This window comes from Coturnix japonica, chromosome 3 (genome assembly GCF_054131305.1).
Source record: "Coturnix japonica strain WE chromosome 3, WE-NBRP24, whole genome shotgun sequence".
NCBI lineage: Eukaryota > Metazoa > Chordata > Aves > Galliformes > Phasianidae > Coturnix > Coturnix japonica.
In genome coordinates, this window is record NC_140665.1 from 2,885,604 (window position 1) to 2,908,126 (window position 22,523).

The 22,523-nt window shown below is 48.6% G+C and overlaps 1 protein-coding gene and 1 long non-coding RNA gene across 23 annotated transcripts in view; both read left to right on the plus strand.

The window, feature by feature from the left end:
- Positions 1-363: 363 nt before the first annotated feature.
- On the plus strand, positions 364-3,454 carry LOC116653229 (uncharacterized). The gene is made up of 2 exons (XR_004306752.2): positions 364-462; positions 1,661-3,454. It is a non-coding gene; the product is annotated as an uncharacterized LOC116653229 (long non-coding RNA).
- A 2,637-nt stretch (positions 3,455-6,091) lies between these two features.
- EHBP1 (EH domain binding protein 1) overlaps positions 6,092-22,523 on the plus strand; it is a 184,753-nt gene continuing 168,321 nt past the window's right edge. For 21 of the 22 annotated variants that reach the window (XR_014944325.1, XM_015856563.3, XM_015856564.3 and 18 more), the window contains exons 1-2: positions 6,092-6,328; positions 7,085-7,501. Coding sequence is in view for 21 of the 22 variants with exons in the window: in XM_015856563.3 (XP_015712049.2) it covers positions 7,398-7,501 (104 nt within the window). In the remaining variant the exon portion in view is untranslated. Of the gene's footprint in view, positions 6,329-7,084; positions 7,641-22,523 lie in introns of those variants that run through there. The other variant, XM_032443928.2, reaches the window with a different exon arrangement.

A 22,523-nucleotide genomic window follows, 5' to 3' on the forward strand; every position in this document is an offset into this window, starting at 1 on the left:
AGAAAGCCACAGCTGCTGGTTGCCAATCCAAGTGTGCAGCTACTCTGCCTTCCTTTTTCTTTCCCTTTTCAGGTGAAAAGAAGTGGATCAACAGCTGATAGAGGCAGGAGATTTTCACTCCCCTTCAAGACTCCATATTGCATGTTTTTCCAGACTATCCTATAAATAAAAATAGTCATTAAGATACAGTGCCTGTGGCTATAATATCCAAGGATAAGTATTTGAGATGCGATGAGAGATGCTGTTATGGTTTTGTAATTTGGTTGGTGTTGGTATTCCACAACAGAACACCATGCCTAATAATGGGAGTAAAGGGGACAAGTTTTTTTTCTGTGGACTGCCTTAAATGTTCATGTGGGGAGTGGCACCGGAGGGGAAGTGGGGAAGGGGACGGGGTTGCTGGCCCGGCTCCCTGCGAGGAGACTACGCGGTCGGAGCTTCCCGCCTTCCACAGCTCCATCGGTGAGATTGGGGACTTGGTATTCTCTTTGTTGAAACTCTCTTGTTGTTGTTCAGCGTTATTAGGTTATTAAACTGCCGTTCGTTCTCAGATCACCTTTTTTCTCCTTCATTTTTTGTTAGACCCAATCGCAATCTCCCTTCCCTTCCCCCCTCCCGAAACGCACGTGGCCGGGCCGCGCCGCCGCCGCGCCGTACAGTGCCGCTAGAGAAAGGGGGAACTTTTGTTCCTGCTGCCCTGGGCTTGTTCCCACTGTCCCGGAGTGAGCTCTAGAGAGAACTCCGTGACAGATGCTCAGGGAATTGATAAGCCTTTAGGAGAAAAAATTTCTTGAGATCAATTTCCTGATTCAATACTGAAGTCTTCCTATCATACAAAAAGTAATGTGATTGTCCATGGCTCTAATAACAGCTTGATTTTTTTCTACTGAGCTTTCATCTATAAAAATCAAATTTATCCAGCATTAGTCTGCATTTTGGAAGAAACAAGTTTTTCTTGATATGATATTAATCTGTTCTGATGCGTTAATATGGGAGAAAGATAATTTGTTGCGTTTTCTTCAAACAGAAGTGATCAGCTGGGAGATAGGCAGAATAATTGTCTTTGTCCTTCATTGTCACAGGCCATTAGCTAATGAATTTAAGCTGTTCTTGGCTCTTGCTCCAATAAGAAAACAACATTTAGAGATCCTGTAGCCTCAGTGTTATATAAAACCTTTCTGTGGGTTTTATTTTGGTCTCACTGAGTGCACTGAGATATGCACCATGACTTCGCAGCAAATGATGAGGTCAACATTAGCTGATGTAGTGGGGTCTAGCAAACTGATGTCCATCTACAGTTAGTAACATTGCCACCAGCTATAGCCTCTTTGTTTTGTTCCTTCTAACCAAACAGTTTTAGGGGGAATGGTCTTAAACTGAGACAGGGGAGGTTCATGTTGGATCTTAGGAGTAAGTTTTTCACCCAGAGGGTGGTGACGCCCTGGAACAGGTTGCCCAAGGAGGCTGTGAATGCCCCATCCCTGTTGGCATTCAAGGCCAGGCTGGATGTGGCTCTGGGCAGCCTGGTCTGCTGGTTGGTGGCCCTGCACATAGCTGGGGGTTGGGACTGGATGAGCACTGTGGGCCTTTTCAACCCAGGCCATTCTATGATTCTAATTTAGCCAGACTTTTAATGCCTGTTTTTTTGTGACTGTTTCAGGTTGATCTTTTGGATGAGCAGATTTGCTAAAAGAGGTTGTATGAGATAACCTTCAGCGAAGCTGGGAACGGACATGACTTTTGGGCCTCCTATCAAATTGCTTCTCTGCACAGCATTGTTCCTGTGCCTGGTTGGCACCAGTGCTCCTCCTGCAGACCAGAGAGCATGGAATGGCTTCTTCCTGCAGCTCCCCCTCCCTTCTAGGCCCATTCAGCAAGAACTGTTCTGCCTCTTCCTGGCAGAGCCACAGCTGGCCAGCTCAGCTGGGGGGCACCACCTTTGGGATGCAAGAGTGCTGTGCCAAGGGCAGGTGCCGGGCAGCAGCCATCATCCATTGCCCTAAACTAGTAACGCTTAGAGCCTTGCTGACAGATGCTGATACACACTACGGGTAAATTCAGTGTGCATGAAAGGACTCTTGTTCTTCTTCAGCAGAGAGCATAAAGACAGATTGTCAGACAAATCAATCTCTGATAGCTCTCTTTTCAACAGCATCGAGCTGTTATTTTTCCTGGGCTTTGCCAGAACATCTGATTTATCTGCTGTTCCCCTAAACAGACAGATTTGCTGGTTTGGATGATACAGGATCTTTTGTCAGGAAGAAAGAGGCCCTGACCAGCCTTTTGCTGTTGCTGTGTATGTCCTTGCTTAGCTCCAGAGCTCTGGGTAGAGGTGGAAGGAAGGTGTACCTGTGATGACTAAGTTTGTTTTTTTCTCTTGTAGCTCTATGGAGTTGTAAAGGCATCCACTCCTCCTGGGTATGTGTAAATTAGATTGCCAAAACAATTCAGAGAGAGTCTCCCACAGGGACAAATGGCAGGTAGGGCTGTTTGCCAAACACTGCCACGATCTGACAGAATGAGCCCTACAGCCCATCTGTAGTGAGCTCCAACTTGTTTCTTCCTAACTATGCATTTGACTACTCACTCCCTAAGCCATCTTGGAGATAACCAAGGTCAGGCTGGACAGAACTGTGAGCAGACTGATCACCTACAGGTGTCCCCGTTCATTGCTGGGGTGTTAGACTAGATAACCTTACAGGGTCCCTTCCAACTCAAACAATTCTATGGTGAGTACCAGGATGGAAGGGCTGAAGTCCCATTCTGTGCTTTGGAGACCAGCTCTCTGTGTATGCAGGGAGAGCGCTAGAGGAGTTAGTCGATATTTGCATATAGTGACTTCAATACACACAGTGTTACAAGTGTACAAGGAGATTAACAAAGACTTAAAGTAATACACTCAGTTGAAATAATTTGCAGTGCTGTTAAACACACGTGGATTGATTTGGACTTACTGAAGAGCAGTTTCTGAGCCTGGAATTACATAGTTTGGGCATGGCTGAGATTGTAAACATGGGAGCAGGCAACTTGTGCTCCAGACCCCTCACAGCTTTGCTGCCCTTCTCTGGACACGCTCCAGGGCCTCAATGTCCTCCTTGCAGTGAGGGTCCCAACACTGAACACAGCACTCGGGGTGCGGCCTCACCAGAGCTGAGTACAGTGGGTGAGGTTCAGATCCTGGTGAGGATTTGGGGTGTGACCTGTGCCAACCTGTGCCTTGTTAATGTCCCCACTCCAAGGCAGCATACCTCTGTTCCTAACAGCCTGTGTGCATGACTAACGGTGTAGATCCAAGTGAAGTAGGCGTTCTCTTTAAAGGCGACATATGATATTGTAGTTGGACAAAGAGGAATTTCCTGTGTAATCTCTGGAGACAGCTGTATTACATTTTTATGATCGCTCTGATATTTATGCAGAGTTATTGAAATACGGTTAAAAGGCTTAAATTCTTTTCCAGTATGGTATTGTGATTGCGTGTCCAACTACTCCGTTTCTAATAAACAGGTCCTTAGATTAGAAAAAAAGAAGCCATGGGCTCCACAACTATAACTCCTCGACCCCTCCACCTCTGGGAATTCCTTTGGGTGCCTCCACAAACCTCCACCTGCAGTCCAAGTTGCTCCATCTCAGATGTTCTGCCAGTGCTCTTGGAAGAGGGTCTTTCTGTTCCGATTCTGCTTTTGTGGGGTGTCACTTGTGCTGGCAAACCCATCCAAAATGGTTTTTTGCAAATTCCAGCCGCGGGTTGCTTGCTTATTTTGTCTAAAGCTTGTCTAAAGGCCCTCCCCCTTCCAGCTGTTTCCATAGAGTGCTGTTGGCAGGCTGTGTAACAAGCAATTGGGTTATGAATCAAGTATATGTTAAAAAAGAAGGCAGTGCTCAAAGGTAAAAGGGATTTCAGAGAAGACAAAAAGAAGTTATTCCAGTGAGGAAAAAGTGAACAGCAAATGTTCACAGGTCAGTGTTCCTGAAGGGCATCTTAAGTTAAATCAACAGCTGAATTATTTGGGAAGAAATGTGGTATTTATTTGACAACGACAAACAAGGCAACAAAAGGAGGAACTCTTCACCTCATTAATGCTGCAGGATGTCCTAAACAAGCATCATTTTACCTTGCAAAAAGGCAAGGGAGACCACACAGGAAGGGTACTGAAGGACTGGAAAAGGTACAGAAGACACTAAGCATGATTAAAGGATCGAAAGCTGTTATTTATGGACAAAGCACAGCCTGCTTTTGCTTTTTCCTTCTTTCTTTTTCTTTTTCTTTTTCTTTTTCTTTCCTTTCCTTTTCTTTTTTTTTTCTTTTTTTTTTCTTTTTTTTTTCTTTTTTCTTTTTTTTTTTTTTTTAAAGGGAGAAATGGCCCAATGAGGGTACAATTCTAAAGGATACCAAAAGCTGGATGATAAAACTCGTTAACTTGCTCAGCCCACTTGCAAGCTAACCAACATCAGACTGACTGGAAATAACTCTGGAAAACGTTCCTTGAAGAAATTAGTTCTAACCCAGTGTTTTGTGAGGCACAATAAGGCAATGCTGTCTGCAGTGTGCAGGTCTCCACCACCAACACCCCATCTTTCATCTCGGCTCCAAGGGCTGAACTGCTGCAACGTGGCTTCTGCATTTCAGGAATGTGACTCCAGTCCTTGACCTCGTCTGTAGATAAATATGACGTCTCTTTTACTGCTGAGTGGCTCAGGAAGAATTTCAGCCAGGTAGAGGTGGGATAAAGGAATTACAGGTGAGGATGTTTTTCATCCTCCCTTTTGGAACCAGGCTCTTGTCTTTACCTACAGGACTTTGGTCTGGGCAGGAGCGCCCAGCACCTCCGGGATGGTGCAGTGAAGCCGTTTGCAAAGGCTGAGACGTGAAGCTGCCATCAGGAAATGGGCTTTTGGGGCACCCCTTCTGGGCAGAGCACAGCAGGGCACCATGTTCAGGACTGGAGGATGGCGCTTTGCTCAGATTTGAGGAAGCCCGTGTGAATTCTCCACTATGTAAAGGTGGGATCAAACTTCTGAAGGGATCCAGAGAGATGAGGGCGTTTCAGATGTAGCAGGTGAAGGCACAGCCCACTGCCTCACAAAGCTGAGTGCTCTTGTAAATGTGACATAATCCAATTAGTCAATTACCTCGGTGACATTTCCGCAGGCTCGTGTACCGGGGAAGCAGATTTATAAGGATGGCTATTTCTAGCAAAGGCCATTTATGTCCTGGTGAACAACCCGCCCTCAGTCACTCTGATGGCGAGGTGTGATGCAGCTCTCAGCATCCCGCGCCGTGCCCAGGTGTGGAGGGTGAGGACATGCATAGATACACCCCCACGGCTTCATTGAGGCGAGGAACACAGCGGGCTCGGCAGGAATATCGCTGTCAGAGCCGCCCTGAGCACATCGTGGACCTGGGACTGACAGCGGTAACTCGAAGTGGAGCGCTGAGGAACCGGATCCCGATAACGGCTGGAACCCGACTCCCGCCTCACACAGCACGCGAGCCGCCCGCTCGGATGGAGGCACATGATGTCGATGCTGCACGGCCGGCCTCGTTTCCCCAATGCCGGGCAGCAGATCGGCGCTTCAAAGAAAAACGGGGCTCACGTCAAGCTCCGCGTGCGGAGCTGGGCAGCAAATCCCCCACACACGTGCCAAGCCGACGAGGCCGGATCCCCGACCGGCCATGAGCGCAGCCCCGCCCGCACCGCGTCCCGCCGCCACGCGGCCCCGCCCCTCCCTGACAGCCCGCTCCTCCCGCCGCGCCCACCTTGCCGCTGTAGGAAGCTCTACAGCCAATCGCCGCACGTTGTCGCGCTGACGGGCGACCGAGCTCGCCTATCGCGAGGCTTTTCCTAACGCGCGACCCCGCCTCCTCGGGTACCGCGGCCAATCGGGACGGAGATGGGCCGTAGTGGGAGCTGAGGAGCGGAGGGCTCGCGAGCGCCGCCTTCCCTCAGCGCTCGGCTCTGCCCGCTGCAGGATCGCCCCTCCGGCCGCGGGTGATTGACGCGGAGCGGCGGCCAATGGGAGGTGCGGGGCGCGCGGCTCAGCCAATGGGACGGCGGGGGGCGGGCCGCGCCCGGCCGGGGGGCGGTGGGTCGGGCCGGGCCGGGGCGAGACGCTGCGCGTTGCCGGCAGGAGGGCGATGGTGGCGGCGTGAGGCGCGGCGGGACCCGCGCGGGCTGCCCGGCCGGCGGGGCTGTGCGGCCACGGGAACGCGGGGGAACGGCCGCGGGGCGCCGCCAAGGCGATGGGCGGTGTCGGTGTCGGGGCCGCCTCTCGGCTCGCCGCGCAGTGCCAGCGCCCGCCCCGGGGAACGCCGTGAGAGCGGCTGCAGGTGAGCGCCGCGCCCGCGGGAGCCGCCCCGGGCCTTCCCTGCCGCCCCAGCCCCGCCGCCCCTCGCTCCCTCCTCCCCGGCGGCGTGTTCGTCCTTAACGCCCGGGGCTGCGGGGGACGCGGGGCTGACGGCGGCCGGGCGCGGGGTGGCGGGGAAGCCCCGTTGGGCTGCAGCTCAGCGCCCCGCGCCGCCCTCCCGCCGGGCTCCGGAGCCCGCCGCCGCCTCCTCCGGCCCGGGTCGGACGGCGGCCTGCGGGGCAGCCGGGGCCGCCCTGCCCTGCCCTGCCATGCCATGCCCTGCCATGCCATGCCCTGCCGTCCCTCATCGTGCCCCGAGCCGGCGGTCCCGCGGTAGCGCTCCCCTCTGTCCCGCTCCTTCTGCCCGGCACGAGGCGTGGGGTGCGTGTGTGATGGGGGGCAGCCGGCACGGCTTTTGTCAGCGCCGCGGAGACAAAGAAAAGCGGCTCCCCGCATCCCGCCCCGCTTCCAGGGGTGCCGCCGGACCCCGCTGCCCCGCCGGTCGCTGCTGCCGGCGGTGCCGGTGCCGCTAAAAGGACGCGTCGATACGCCTCCAAACGGGCTCGCGGTTCGCATTTCTAGAATTGCTGCAGCCGTATAAATCCGTGTATTCGTTCGGGGTGACGGGACGGGCTCTGGCGGTGCGGCTCGCGGTCGTTGTGCGGAGGGTTCCGGGCTGGGAGCGATGGCAGCGTGCCGCCCACTAACCTGCATCTTCCACGGCCTTTTTGTCTCCCAGTCCTGCAGTCTCCACGCCGTCCGCCGTGTGAGGGATGCTCATGGTTCCGTGAGAGAACTTCCTCGCCTCTTTTGCTCACTTGCAGCCCCTATTGCCTGCTGCTCCTGGACGGTGATGAGCCATTCAGCCGCACTGGGATCTCTACTGTGAAGAAAAGAGGGGCGAAATATGAGTTGTAGACATCCTCTCGAGCTTCTTGTTCATTGTTTTTCCTGCATCTGTATATAAACCTGCTAGTACTGAGCACGCGCTCTTACGCATACGTGGGTGTTCTTGCGACTGTGCCACAGGACCAGTGGTGTTCCTCGCAGTCATGGCTTCAGTTTGGAAAAGACTGCAGCGTGTTGGGAAACATGCGTCCAAGTTCCAGTTTGTGGCCTCCTACCAGGAGCTGATGGTGGAGTGCACCAAAAAATGGTAAGGAGTGACTCGCTGCTGCCCAAACACGGAGTGAGTTCTTGATGCTGAAACTGAAGGCTCTTGCTCGTTGCATGTTGTTCGGGGTGTGCGTGGCCTCACTTCCCTCACCTGCCCATCGCAGAAGCGGCTGTGTAAGGTGTGTGGTGTCTGGAGCATGGTGCTGCAGCTTGGGCCTGTTGGTTTTGCTCTGCGTTGAGATTCTCTTTGCTGATGTTATTACATGGGACAGTGCTTTTATGAGCTTGACACCTGTAGCTTAGTGGCTTTTTTTTTTGCTGTTCATTTACCTATACTATATGTATTTTCCAAGAGTCCTTTTGTGGCCTGCAGCTTGCTCTTGGGGCTGGCTGTCCCCTTCCGATGCTGACTTTAGCTGGCTGAGCCATTTGGGCTCAGCTCTGAGCACGGTGTTGCTGTCATCTGGTTTTGATTTTGACTCCTTTACCTGAAGGATGTCTCGTCTCTCCTCTTTCCTTTCCAGATTCTAAAGGAAAGAGATGAGAGGTGGGTCCTTGGGAATTGTCTGAAGGCACTTGTTTAGTTGGGCAGGAATTTCGTGCAGCAGCGGTCCAGTCGGATGGCTTTGGAGCTGACTAGACAACAGTTATGGTAATTGAGTGGCTCTGGCACAGGCACGTCTTGCTTCCTGTGCTAAATGAACTTAAGTGCATCTGATGGGGGCAAGACTGGAAACAGTTTTTATAGTCTGCTAGCAAACATCTCCGTTATACAAATACCGGAATGCTTTTATACCTGAGGAATATTGATGTTGTAATTCCTCACATTAGCATGAGCCTGTAGTACCAGGGCATGGAGGAAGTACTTTGCAGTCCTTGTGGATGGAGACGTTCAAACCGCCCTGAAACAATCTGCAGCCTCCTTCTAATACTGGCTTTGTCCTATTGTCCTTGCATTGGCTGACTTTGCTGGTTATGAGTAATTGCCTCTGTAAATTCAAATGGTATCTTATGGAGTTGGAAATGTCAGTCAGATGTGCTGGAAGGCTGCTTGCTGCTCTGCTGTAAAGGAACACCGCTGGCTTAGTTGTGTGCTTATTTCTACCAAGCTACCTGCTGGCCTCAGGTGTCTCCAAAGATGGTGAAGAAACAGAATTATTTTGGAATTGGAACATTCTTTCGCTGAACAAACTTATGAATAAAAATAGCTTAAAGGTTGAAAGAGACTGTCACGGTCACCTCAGGTGACCAACCATCCAGCTCAGGCCCAGGAGTTCTCCATTGTAATCAGGTTTATTTCAGCATTGTGTGAGTAATGTCTTATGCCTTGTCATCTTTCATTTCTCCTTCACACCAACTCATCTCTTTTGGCTCTCATTTTCACTTTCACTCCTTCCACGTGAACATGCAGAACTCTTCAGTACTGAAGTACGAACGTTCAGATTGGATCTGCAGCCTCTTCTCACTTAAGAAAGTCACACACAAAAGTTCTCTTGTCAGCAATCGTGTTATTTTAGAAACAATTAACTTCTTGTTCCATCACAGTGTGACCACCTAGCAATATGCCAGCATGGTGAGTGGTCATGCTGCCTTCAAAGCCTCAGCTGTGCATAAATATATATATATATATAAGCTTTTTTTTTTTTTTTTTGCTTTACATCCTTTGATGTAACGTGCTGGGTTGGTGCTCGCATTTGTTGTAAGGGAAGAGAGGAATGGTGCTGAAATGCGGATGAATTCTAGGAAAAAAAACAATGGGGAAAAATATCATTCACACAGCCGTTTGGTTGTAGACTTCCTGTTCTGCTTCCTCTTGTTTGGAGAGCCTTAACAAAAACGTTCCTTAAACATGTGAGTTCCAAGGGAGAAATGAACTCCATATGCTCTCTTTGCTGATCACGTATTAAGCATCAGAGTTATGGTCTGTGTCTGTAGCTCCGCACTGTAAGTGTATTTGGATCAAAATGTGGTCAGCACTAAGTTATTTTAATGTACTGGCATTTGAACAATGCGGGGTTTCTGCAGGAAAAGAATGCCCCATTGATGTTTTAAAATCAATGACAATGCAGTCAGAAACGCAGCTGAACTGAGATGCATTTGTGTGTGAGGCTGAGCACGGCTGGGCCGGGTTGTGTGCTCTGAGCTGCTCTCTGCTGTCGGGGTTCTGTTTGGCTTTGGGAAACGACTTGTACATCCGTAGCTGCCCATGCACAGATTGCAGCCCCAGGTGGGTATCTAGGAGGCCGTCGTGCTTTTTGGCTCCCCTGAACTTGTGTTAATGTTTTTGCTTAGTATTCAGAACAGCTCAGAAATGTATGCTGGGAGGTCACCGCCGCTCTGTAGTTGTTGCTCCAGTCTTTAAAAGCATCACCTCCAGGAGCAGCGCTTCTCCTGCGTAGGCTGACAATCCCTGCTGCCTCTTCTTTCTGACTCTTGTTGGTGATTGCTTTGCACTGGTGGTGTATGGGGGGGGCAGATTGTGACAGGCTGCCCGGTGTTGTCACTGTTTCATCAGGAAAGCTTCATTTTCAGGTAATTAGCAGGGCCAAGTTGTGCCTGTGGCATTGTGGCTGCTCCCTCTGACCCAGCCCTAATTATTGTGGCAGCTCAGTGCCTTTGAAAAATGGAGCAGTTAGTTCATATAGAGCCTTTTGCTTCATAGAAATAAATAAACGCAGCCTGGGTCTTTAGGATGGATTAGCGAGCCCTGCTGCTGTGAAAACGTAATGCTTTGCATTAATCATAGAAGCACTTGATTTTTTTTGAAGGACGCTTGCTTGGAGGTGCTGGAGTGTGTCATCCTCTGCCTGCCCTTGGGATAAGCTGGGGCAGCGTGGGATTTCCAGCCAGAATGGCAGTCCTGGCTTGGAGGAGCAGAGCACGGAAGGAAAGCATTCACGTAGGCCTTATTCTCAGTGCAGACCCCTTAATGGCAAAAAAAACCCAAAAGAACTACCACCTAAAGATCCCCAAGTGGGGTTGCTGGATCAGCCTTGTCTAGTCAAGCTCGTGGACTCTGGGGGTAGGATGGCTTTCGTGTTTCCTTATTTCTCTGTATGGGTGATATGTCAGGGCTTCAACAGGATCTTCCAAGCGTAGCGTGGCCTCATTTCTGAGTTCTTAATACGTGCTTGTCCAAAACATGTTGTTGTGAGCAGGAAAGCCACTTACCTGGATGCAGGTGCTGCTTGAAACCAGTGGAAATGTGTAAAGATGTGATGAACTCCTGCAGGACGTGTGCAGTGCCTGTCATCTACGTGATCTGCTTTGCTTTTAAATAGTGCTTCAGCATACATGGAGCTGTGGTGCTCTCAGAGGGTTAAAACTCACTTAGATGCTGCTTTGACTGAAGGCAAGGCAGCATGTTCACAAAGTAAGTCACCTATTTTGGTATCATATTGGTATGCTCTGAAGTAGGTTCTGTATTTTCAAATACGTGTCTTTCTCTTTTGCAAATGAACCAGGGCTTCATTTTTCTTCCTAAAGACTTGGGCCATCTGTTTCTCTCTTCTATTGTAGTTTCATAACTGGATGCTGAAGGAATGTCAACATTTGGCGTGCACTGCGCATGGGAGAGAGGAGCTTTTTGAGATTCCTCAGCTCACAGCAGCCTTCCTGCCTGCCTTCTGCTCCCTGCTTTCCACCGGGAGCTCAGCAGTTAGTAGCCAGTGCAGGCTGCCTGCTCGGGGTCATCGCCTCGCTTTGTTTCGTGAGCACCTAAGTGCTGTTAATTACTAAGGAGAGTCAAGTGGAAATTTGTAGCGGAAAGAGATGCACGGCAGAGGGGTTTAGGAACTTGGAGCTGTGTTTTCTGAGGCCTGTGTTTCTGTCATGGCCTTGCTTTTGAGAGTCCTTAATGGGATTTGCACTGGCCTTGTCAGTGTACCTGGCAAGTACACTGTGTGCACAGAAAGCATCAGGCACTTCCTCCTGGCTTTTATAGCTGTTCTCCTCAATTAAAATATGCTCCATCCTCACTCTCTTGAATTAGATCTCTAATTCCATGCTAAATCATCCCCACCTGCAAATACGTTTCATTGTGTTCTTAATTCGTATCCAGTTTTCTCTTGAGGACTTTGTGAGGGGTTAAATTGTATATCAAGCTTATTCTTTCCATGTGATCCTTTTCCAAATTGCCACCACCAGCTGTGCTGGAGGTCAGTCCCGTCCATTTCTTCCTGCAGACAATTAGAACACACCTACTTTCCTTATGCAAATGCAGTTCTCTGCCAGCTCGTGTCTCACTCAGCACCCAGAAGAAAATCTTTCATTTCAGAATTGTAGATTTCCTTTGAAGTGTCTGCCTCACTCCTACCTTACCAAGCTGCCCAGCAACCCCCTTCTATATCCTTATGCCAGTACTGTGGACTACAGAGTAGGGATTTCTCATCTAAACTGTTAGTCACATTTTGTGCAGTATCTTTAGTAGGAAGGGCATGAGTGGATGTAGATCCTTTCCTGCTGTATTTCTCATGTTGGTAATGCTGCCTATTTACACCCATTTCCTATTTGCAGCAGCCCTTTGGCGGGGTTGGGAGCTCTGTGTGCAGTTCCTAGTAGGCTAGAGACAGAATTCTATGCAGCAATTCCATGACTGAGTTAACCAGCCTAGTAATAACAAAAATATCTGTCCAAAGCAAAAGAGATTAAGTTATAGCCAAGTGCAGACAAATCCATCTTAATGGCCTGCCATTCATTCACTTAAAGGGATGAGGATGTCTCCTCAGGTAAATAAAATACCCTGCTTTGGAGTTCCAACACAGCTTTGTTTTTGAGAGAGGAGCTGTGTGTGTGTGTGTGTTTGTGTGTGTCTACTGAACTTCTTTGTAGAGATGTTAGAGCTGTACAAACAAACAAAAGCTGGCCGTGTTCCTGCAGCACTGTTGCATGCACACACACACTAAGGTACGTGCACACTAAGGTATGTACACACTAAGGTATGTACACAGTTCTTTTGAACCCAGCAGACTGGAGCTGGAATAAAGATTTATTTTGTTTTCCCAGGACTGGCTCACCCTGAATGCTCTTTTGAGCTCTTTCGGTGTTACGAGGGTAAATAAAATGAAATATGATGACATTGTGTAGGCCTCAGCTGGGCTGAATCTTCAGTCTCGGGCCGTATGGTGCCAGTCTGTTACTTCAATTAGTTTTTAATTGGTTGGAAAGAGCTGAAACCCCTTTCATAGCATGGAGTGAATAAGGAGAGGAGGAGGAGGCTGATAAGGTTGACTAAATCTGAGGAAACTCTTACAAAACAAATCCTTTAGTTCCTCCACCGAAAGCATTCTTCTTGGGTGGCTCAAAGGGAACGAGACTGAGGGCTCCCCCAGGTCTCTGTGACTGGTACTGTGTGGTGCCTAGTGCCCCACTGCTGCTCCTTGGGGTGGGTGCTGGCTCTGCAGGCAGCTCTGGGTGCCCCATGGTGGGCTCCAAAACACAGCAAATGTTCAGCTGAGCTTCTGTTCTCTGAGGAATACAAACAGTAAATAAAGCGGGCCTTGCTTTCTTCCTCTTGTTGTCCTTATTTGACTAATGTATTTCTGTGTACAGTTCATGTCAGTGCATCAGAGCCTCTCAGTTGGAAGGCTCTGTGTTTTGGCAGTTGAGGTGTGGGATACTTGTGGCTTTTGGCACCTACAAGGCATTGCTGGGACTTGGAAGCTGTGTGGAAGGCTTGTGCTAACACTAGCAGAAATGCAGCTATGGATGGTGGTGGCTGGGGCTGTACTTCACGAGGCTTTCTGGGCCTGGGAGCAGCTCTGAGGTGTTCCTGTTCCTTATTGTTATTGTGGCTCCATTTTTTTATGTCTATTTCACTGTTGTACTATTTGAGACTTTTTGTGGATTACTGTGGAGCTGTGGCCAGGCTCTGCAGCTGCTTTGCTGTCTCTGTGGCTACGTATTAATTTCAGTATAAACTGGCTGTGTGTTCTGGTGCCTGTGCTGCCTGATGCCTGCAGCCTCCTTGGCCATCTTGGGGACTGAGAGTAACGTGTTAGTGCTTGTGCTTCCATATAGAATCATAGGATGGCCTGAGTTGAAGAGGACCACAGTGATATCTAGTTTCAACCCCTTGCCACGTGCAGGGTCATCACCCACCAGACCAGGCCACATCCAGCCTGGCCTTCAGTACATCCAGTGACAAAAACTGACTTTCTCCTTCCAGCTACCCTTGGGAAGATGTTTGTGTAGCTGGCACTGTTAATATCAAAAGCTGTATTATAAAAGTAATGGGAGAATCTGGACCTTTGAATGCGGTTGGCAGCACATGGTACGCTGCCACTCAGCATGCCTTGGGAACTTCCTTTAGGACTGTTTAGGAACAGTCCTTTCAGTGACTGCTCATTAAGTAAACTCTGAATCCCTTTGTTTGCAGCAGTACGTAAAGAGGAGATTTAAAAAAGCAGAAAAGAACTGTCAAAACAGCTTAATTCCCTCTTCCAATGAAGATCTAACAGCATCCCGTGCAGTTCCAGCCCAACCTGTTGCTGATTTATCTGTCATTTATTAGCAGAAGGTTTAACCTTGACATCTGCTGTTAACACCTGGCAGCCTTACAGCTCTGGAGTCCTGCTGCTGGTTGGCTGGGTCTTGTTTTTCTCACCTGTTTGCCTGTAGTTTCCTTCTGGTTGTACCTATAATCGCTTGGAGGACTGATGCTGTGATTTATCTCTCCCCATAGGTAACCCAAACAGTAGCTGATAAAGCTGTGGCTCATACAAGGTTTTTGTGTTGCTTTTCTCTTCAAAAGCAGATCTTAGCTGCACAGAGTACTTGGGATATCCTTCTTTTAAGTCAAAGAAACGCATTTTCATAAAACTTCCCCTCGTGTTCTTTTATCTTTGACATGCAAGAGAATTTTAGGAATGGGAAAGTCCTGACCCTTTTTTCACCACTTCCTCTCTTACCACAAAAAGCAAAAGAATCTCGCTGAGGCATATTTCGGACATTCCTCTTCACTGCTAATGCTCGTTAAAAGATCCTTTCTTTTAAACACATCTGGTGTTGGTGCTCTCACCCCGTTTATTGGGGTCTGTGTGTGTACAGCAGGGACTCCCTGTGGAAGGTAAGCTTTTCTTTTCGTAATTCATTTTCTTGCTAAATTCGTTCCCATTTCTCCCATGAGAAGATGGTTGCTCTGAGCTCTGTTGCCTCTGCGTTCTCTTCTCAGAATTCCAAGACAGGATTTTAACTGCTCCTCGTAGAGGAGCTATTTTCTTTTCTACAGGTTCTTTTTTCATACAGCAAATAGGGTATGACTTCTTTTTCCTTTCCAAGCTGCACATTAACCAACAGTAATCTTCACCCTTAGACTTCTCACCGTGGCTGATGTGGTTCTGGGGTTTTCTTACAGAGAACTGAGAAGTCAGTGTGCAAGCAGCCGTAGCACCAGAGCTGCAAGCATTTAGAGCTTGGGATGCAGTGCCCACTTTAGTCCCTCGTGGTGCCATGCCAGGTGGCAGTGCCATTCCTTGTCTCCTTTCATAGTGCCACATGCAGAGCGCTGGAACGTGGACATTCTTGCCTCTGAGTTCAGTCCAGTTGTCTGGAGCGGACTCCAGTGAAGTACTTACAGTACGCAGGCCTGGATAAGGTGCTGACTGCAGTGAGCAGAATAGCTTTGTCTGAAATGAAACTTGAGGAGTAAGAATGTTTACTGTAGAGAATAATGGTTCTTGTTTTAGCAACAGCTGTTAGGACGAGAGCGCTACCTTGATTTGCAGTTAATGATAACGTCAAGGAATTGTAATGGGGGGAAAAGATAATCTTGAGCTACTCTTGGCTATAGTAGGACTGCAGTCCATGTTAGCTTCTTGTGAGAACTGTCCATATCTTTTATGGTTGACCAAGTCCTGTTAGGGCCCAGAGGAGAAAGCTGCTGCTCCTTACTGTCACGGAGGGGCTTTCTGCCCTCCTCCTCCTTTGGTGCTGTGGGAAATAGGTGGACACAGGGAAGGCTTACTTGGGTTTGCCATAGGTTTTCTGTGCCAGGTTATGTTTCTCTGTTTGTTGCCTTCAGGAATGGCCTTGCTGTTTTTTACATGGCATATTTACTTGTTGCAGCGTTCCTCACTGATGAAAAGAAGGAGCTGTGAGCTGAGCTGGTGGGCGGGCAGAGCAGTAAGGAGCAGAACATAAGGCTTTTCTGCCAGCATCAGTCTGCTGGTCTGCCTGTGCCGGGTATGGGATAGACAAGGCAAATCTTTTGGTTTGGAGATGCAAAAACAGTGACCTCAATAGAAGGAACCCATGTGCAGAGCAAAACTAATTTGCAGAAGAGCCGTGGAGCCTTCTTGCATTTCTGCCAGCGTCATCTTTTTGGTTAGCACATGTTTCATTGCTGGGGTCTCAGCTTCCTCTTATGCTGAACATCTGGCAGATGAGGTACTGCTAGATCAGTGAAGTATCTCACATTATAATGCACAGCCCAGGACTTCATCCTTCTTTTGGGTTCCATTCAACTGCCATCACTCTGTGTGTTACCCAAAGAGGTTTGCAGAGTCCTTAGGGTGTTCCACTTGAAAACTGGATTTCTTGTGCTGTTGAGCTTTCAAACCTGATTTTGCTGAGTAAGCAACATGCATATATAGGTGAACCCTTGAGTGTGTGTGCAGCAGCTCCACAGCTTCACTGTGCCTTTGCAGTCAGTGTCAAGCAGCACCGGCTCTTCCTTTAGGCAGGAGAGAGCAGCACAGAGGTACTTCATCTAGAGACATGCTCTGGTATCACTAATGGGCTAACTAGAAATCAAATGAGGCTTTGCTCAAACATGGGTCTTGGTGTTTCACTGCAGTAATTCCTAAGAGTCACAATTCTTTCAGAGCCTCTTTTAAAAGAGAGGTTACAACTTCTCTTGATCTGTACTAATTACAGCCTCACCTTTTTTGAGGGACAGCAATTCAGTCGTTCAGTTAAAAAAGAAAGCCAAATTTCAAGTGTTCCAGTGGTGAGTGAAAAAGTGTAATTTAAACATTCCTACCTTTAAGACACGGGTAGGAAAAGACTGGTATTAACAGTGTGTGATACTTATCAAAAACCAAACACAAAAGCAAACCCCCTGAATGCATTTGCAAGGTGCTGTCCTGTTGCGTTTTCTATTTGCAGGAATAATTCTAACTTTGGAAATAAAATCGTAGTGTGTGTGTGTGTGGCCTTCAGATCCACGGGGCTTCAAAATGGCACATCCTGCTTTGGCACCGTGTTCTGTTTCTGTAGCAGATCTCTGTGCTGGCTGTTTTCCATATAGGTGGCACATGTCGCTTTGCAGGTGGTTGATGTGCAAAGGGAGTAGAGCAGTACGTGCACAAGCCATACTTCCATTTTCTTATGATTTAGCGCATTTGTGCACAGCAACAGGAAGGTAAGAATATTTAGACTTTGTTGAGCTAATTGTCAAACCATGAGTTATGTCTCCATTTGAGCCCGGGCAGCTGGTTCTGTATATATGCAGCTGTGGGAGTTGTGTTTTTTTTTCTATCCCTAGGCAAGTTAGCAAAGAAGCTGCACACTGTTCAGTGCCTTTCAGCCCACGTGCAGCCAAAAGCTGCATTGTGATGTTGCAAGTTGTAAGAGTTTGCAAGGCTGTGTTGATTTTTGGTGTCTTCAGGCAGTAGTTATTTTTGTTAGTTAGGTACGTAACTTTAGCTTGGTGAATTCAGCGCCCTCATCTGCTCAGAACAGACTTGATACAGTCTCTGCAGCTTTTTCTATGCAGGTGTTTTTGATTTCGGTGAGCAGGGATGAAGTCCTTTTTGCTTCTTGTATTGCTGGAGACTGAGGTCTCATGGTGAAGGCAGCGCAAGTCTGAAAATCCTCATTCCATCCTATGCTTGATTTCAGCTTCTGTGTAACTGGAGACAAGTCATCTTCTAAGTTGCTTGCTAATTTGTGCACACAAATCACCTTCCGTCACCTGTCCTGCAACTTTACATCCTCCATGACTTACAAGTAGGATTTATGTCTGCTGTTAAAGGCCAGGAGATAGCAGCGCTCCCTTCTGTGGTACCGGCAACTGACGGGGCATTTTGCTGTGTAGAAATAGCTGTGGAGCACTGAGAAGTTCTTTGTCCTCACAGCTCTGCTGTTAACAGTGCAGGACCTGCAGTGAGCTTCTGGCTGTGGAGAACACCCTTTCTTTGCTCTCAGTTTTCCTTTGAGTGGTTTGGAATTCTCAGAAGAGTGTATGTAATGGATAAACGCCAGGATGGGGGGAAGGAAGTAGTTTGTACTGGCAGACAAGTACATCCTCTCTGGGTCGGCATTGCTAACATGTGTCATCCAGCCGTGGTGATGTATTAGAGAGTGACAATAACCATAAGGACCAGGCTGCCTCTCAGTGGAAGCGATGGGTGCCTGAAGCATGTAATTGGACTTGAAAGGCTACATGCTGATGGCTGCGGCAGGAGGAATTCAGGGACCTTATGCTGTGCATGTCAGATCCACTTGCAAGCAGTTGTGACGGGCCGACTGACAGTTCGAACTGCAGAGCTTCAAGAATTCAGCGGTGTTTGTGTAGAAACCAAAGCACTAATGAAGGAAAGGAACTTGTAAAGCTCTATGAAGACTTCTGGGTGTAAAGCCCTAGTGTCAGACATGAGAGCGTGGTCCTGCCGGCTCTGCTGCCTCTGCCCTCCTGCTGCTCAGAGGGTCTGTGGGGCAGCAGATGTCTTTGGGCCCCTTGGGATTTCAGGTGGCTCTACTTGTCTTGCTGTGACCCTGCCTTTGTCTGGGCTGAGTTCTGCTGAGAGCTGTTGGACAGTGGGGGAAGGAAACCCACCGGGAAGGTGTCAGTGCTGCACAGCAGCTGTGTGTTGAGCTGGAAGAGGGAGCAAGGCCTGTGTGCGTCTGTCAGAGCCCAAGAGGCAAGGTTAAATTAACAGATCAAGCTGAGATAAGTGTTCTGTGTAAGGTCTTATCCATGCTTAGAAACTGGGGAAGTTGAGGAGAGCTGACTTGTAGTGCATAATAAAGCTGAGCTGTGGTTTGAGTGCACGCAGTGGAGAGCTTTGCAAGGCAACGTTACTGTTCCTGAGCCTTCCCCCATAGGCCTGCCTGCCCTCTGGAACGTCTCCTGTGATGGAGCAAGGACTCGCACTTCTTTCTGCAGTGCCAGCCCGGTGAGGGCCAGTGTCCCAGCTGAGTGCTCTGGAACCAAATGTGATAGAGTTTTGCAGGCTTCAGCTTTTAAGCCTTGCTTCTTTTAAAGACGTAAAAGCACATATTTGTATCAAGTATGCCAAAATATGTAGAAAATCTTATTTTGCAGAATCCATGGGGTTTAGGCGCCCACACGTTGCTATTGTCTGAGTTGATGATGGTGCACATAACTGTTTTTTCCCCCTCAGTGCTCCGTGTGCAGTACTGGGCTACAGACATTGATTCCTGTTCCCTCGGTGGTTAGCTTATAGAGCAAGTCTTTATTCGCTGGGCTTCTTTGGTCCTAATTAAGCAAACACATCCAAAGTTGAAGTTGAGATTGAATAATGTGACTTAGTCTTCGTTTCCTTGACTGCGCTACCCTTCTAAAATATTTCAGTTATAATTTTTCTTTCTGCCCTCGTTCAGTGCCACATCCCACACTGCTGGGGTTGGTTTTTGGCCTTTTGCTGGGTGTTTCATTGAGGGTGAGCAGCTTTGTTTCTTACTTGGAGTGGATGCCTCGCGGCACGTTATGAGATTAAGGGTGTTTTGTTCCAGGAGCCGGCCTACCTTCCCTTCCTGTTCCCATTTCTGCTTCCAAGGAGAAGAGCTTTTCACACCAGACACGTTTGTGTTTACAGATAAAAAAATTTAAATTAGAATAAAATTGAAATCTGGGATGAGACAGAATTGTTTAATCTTTTAAGCCATGTGCTCTATGGGATAGAGGGGCTCTGTCTCTTTATCCCTTTGCCTCATTTAATGGTACAAGACTAGAATCCAGCCTGCAAGACATCAAATCCACTTAATAAAAAGCCTGGACAGCGTCCAGGAGTCTCTTCAGTGTCTGCAGATGTTACATTACTGCTGCCCTGTGAGAAGTCCCATCAGCTTACTGAGCAGCTATCGGGCTGGCACAAAATTGGGCATTGGATTTGAGCTTTTTTGATTCTTTCGTATATAATGCCTGCTGTGACAGTGCAGGAGGAAGGAAGGGGAGGTCAGTGTAGTGGCCAGTGAGTCTCAGCCTGTAGTCACAGACCTTGTGTGTGCTGGGTACCACAGGCCTCAGCACAGGGCGTGGGAGCAGTCAGTGCTGGTGGTGTCACTGCATCTCCATTGGGAACAGGAGGAAAGGGCAGCTACAATTTGTATTGCAGGAGATTCCAAAGGCACAAAAGACCTTTATGGCCTTGGGGGGTGTCCTCCTGTTGGATACCATAGCTAAGTGTGTGCTTTCCAAGGAAGAGACTGGGTATAGGTGACTGCTGTGAAAAGCCAAGTGTGAGGAAGTGTGCTGCTCTGGTAGCAGTGTGTGTCTGCAGGGCTGGTTGGGCTTCTGGAGGGCTCGGTCAGTTTCAGGCCCTAAAAACTAGACAGATTTTTATTGGATGTACAGTTCTAGATGAGGGGAAAGGAGCTAACATAGCAGGCCACATTTTCATTTTCCCCTGTATTTTTTCTCTGTGATATTAATTTGTGTTACCTTTATCTTGTCAGTGTTCTCTGGAAGTTTGCAGCTTGACCAATTACTGAGAACCATGTATGGCCCATCCCAGGCAAACTGTTCTGTTTTGTGTGGATAGACCAGGGTAAATGAATCTGACCGACTTTCCTTTGCATTCCAATAGGGACCGTAGGCAAGAAGAGACTCCCATAAGGTCAAACAGTGATTCGGAGTACTGGCAAAACTTAAGCAATCAGGTGACCACCAATGATTCTCAGTTGCGTCCCAAGTATCATTAGGTACCATCTGTGACCCCAGGACCTGCAACTCTTGAGGCTCCCAGGGGAGAGTGACATTCAACCTACAAATAACACATGCCGTTTTCCTACCAGCGAGGATCACTGTGTCGTTCCCTAAACCTCTTTCGGTGATCTTAATCCAACTGCATGAATCTCGGGGGAACGCACTAAAATTAAATGATCTTAAATATCCCTGGAACCCAGAATCCTCCCACACAGGGATCCCGATCAAACATGTTTGGAATGGCGAAGTGGCTGATTGCAAGCTAAGACAAAAATCTGTTCTTCCTGTCTGATTAGCCCATGTAACCCATAAGTTCCCCGGTTGTTGAATCAAATGAATGCCCCCCACCGGTGACCAACACAGACACAAAAGGCACAAGAGCATTAGCATGGTAGTTCTCGTTGGCAGCAAGGGTTGTTTCTCCAGGTTCTCAGGTTTCTTTTTCTTCGGTATCCACGAGAAAGCTCTTCTTTTGCGCTCTGTCGATTCAGGATTTCTTGGGCGGCCGATCAAGAGGTCCATGATCAACACCACTATGAGGTCTGCACCCTTGGCCCAGTTTAAAAGAGTGGGAAGGAGCCCTGGGCCATTGGCACCCTCCCGTACCAGTTTTCCTGCGGCAAAACCTTGAATTTTTGACACTGATGTGCATCATGTCCAGCCCAACCACACAATTGACAAGGTTCCCCCAGTCCCTGTGATTCCTTCTGATTAATCCTCATAGAGCATTGGGCTTTAAGGTGACCAAGCTGTCCACACTTAAAGCACAACAATTTGCAAAAGGAGGTTGATGACAGATGAGGAGCCTTTAATTGGAGAGCTCATTGTGCATGAGCTCAGAATAGATGCAGATTAATTCAGGATTTATCATTGCAGATAACTTTCTGATGCAGGTGGTAAAGGAACCGACACGGGGTGGGGCGTTGCTGGACCTTATTCTCACCAATAATGAAGGACTTGTTAAGGAAGTAAAAGTTGGGGGCAGCTTGGGATGTAGTGACCATGAGATGGTGGAGTTCGAGATCCTGAGTGGAGGAAGCAAAGCAAAAAGTAGGATTGCTACCCTGGACTTTAGGAGAGCCAACTTTGATCTCCTTTTGGACCTACTTGGGGCTATCCCGTGGGCCAGGGTGCTAGAAGGCAAGGGGGCCTGTGAGAGCTGGTTAGCGTTTAAACGGTTCTTCTTCCAAGCTCAGGTTCGGTGCGTCCCTGTGACTAAGAAATATGTAAAAGGTGCAAGGAGACCTGCGTGGATGAGTAAGGAGCTCATGTGCAAGCTCCGCGGAAAGAAGAAAGTACATGATATGTGGAAGAAGGGTCTGACCACTTGGGAACAATACAAGAATGTAGTCAGGGACTGCAGAGATGCGACCAGGAAGACCAAAGCCCACCTGGAGTTGAATCTAGCTAAGGAGATAAAGAATAATAAAAAAGGTTTTTTTAAATATGTTAACAGCAAAAGGAAGGCTAGGGAGAATGTGGGCCCCATACTAAGTGAGGGGGGCGCTCTGGTAACAGGGGATGCTGAGAAGGCGGAAATACTGAATGCCTTCTTCGCTTCTGTCTTTAGTGAAAGGGCTCTTCCTCAGGAATCCCGGACCCTGGAGGTTGATGAGAGAGTCCGGGGAATGGGAGATTTCCCTTTAGTCAGGAAAGAGGTGGTCCGTGAGTGCCTAGGAAACATTAAGGTCCATAAATCCATGGGACCTGATGGGGTGCATCCGCGGGTGCTGAGAGAGCTGGCGGAGGTCATTGCTGAGCCGCTCTCTGTAATCTTTCAGAGGTCTTGGAGAACTGGGGAGGTGCCTGAAGACTGGAGGACGGCCAGTGTCACTCCAGTCTTCAAAAAGGGCAAGAAAGAAGACCTGGGTAACTATAGGTCAGTCAGCCTCACCTCTGTCCCAAGGAAGGAGATGGAACAGCTTGTGCTGGATGCCATCTCCAGACAGCTGGGTGATAAGGAGGTTATCAGGAGAACCCAGCATGGGTTCACCAAGGGGAGATCGTGCTCGACCAACCTGGTGGCCTTTTATGAAGATGTCACTAGCTGGGTGGACAGGGGGAGGGTGGTAGATGTAGTCTACCTTGATTTCAGTAAGGCTTTTGATACTGTCCCCCATGACGTCCTTATAACAAAGCTGAGGAAGTATGGGATAGATGAGTGGACGGTGAA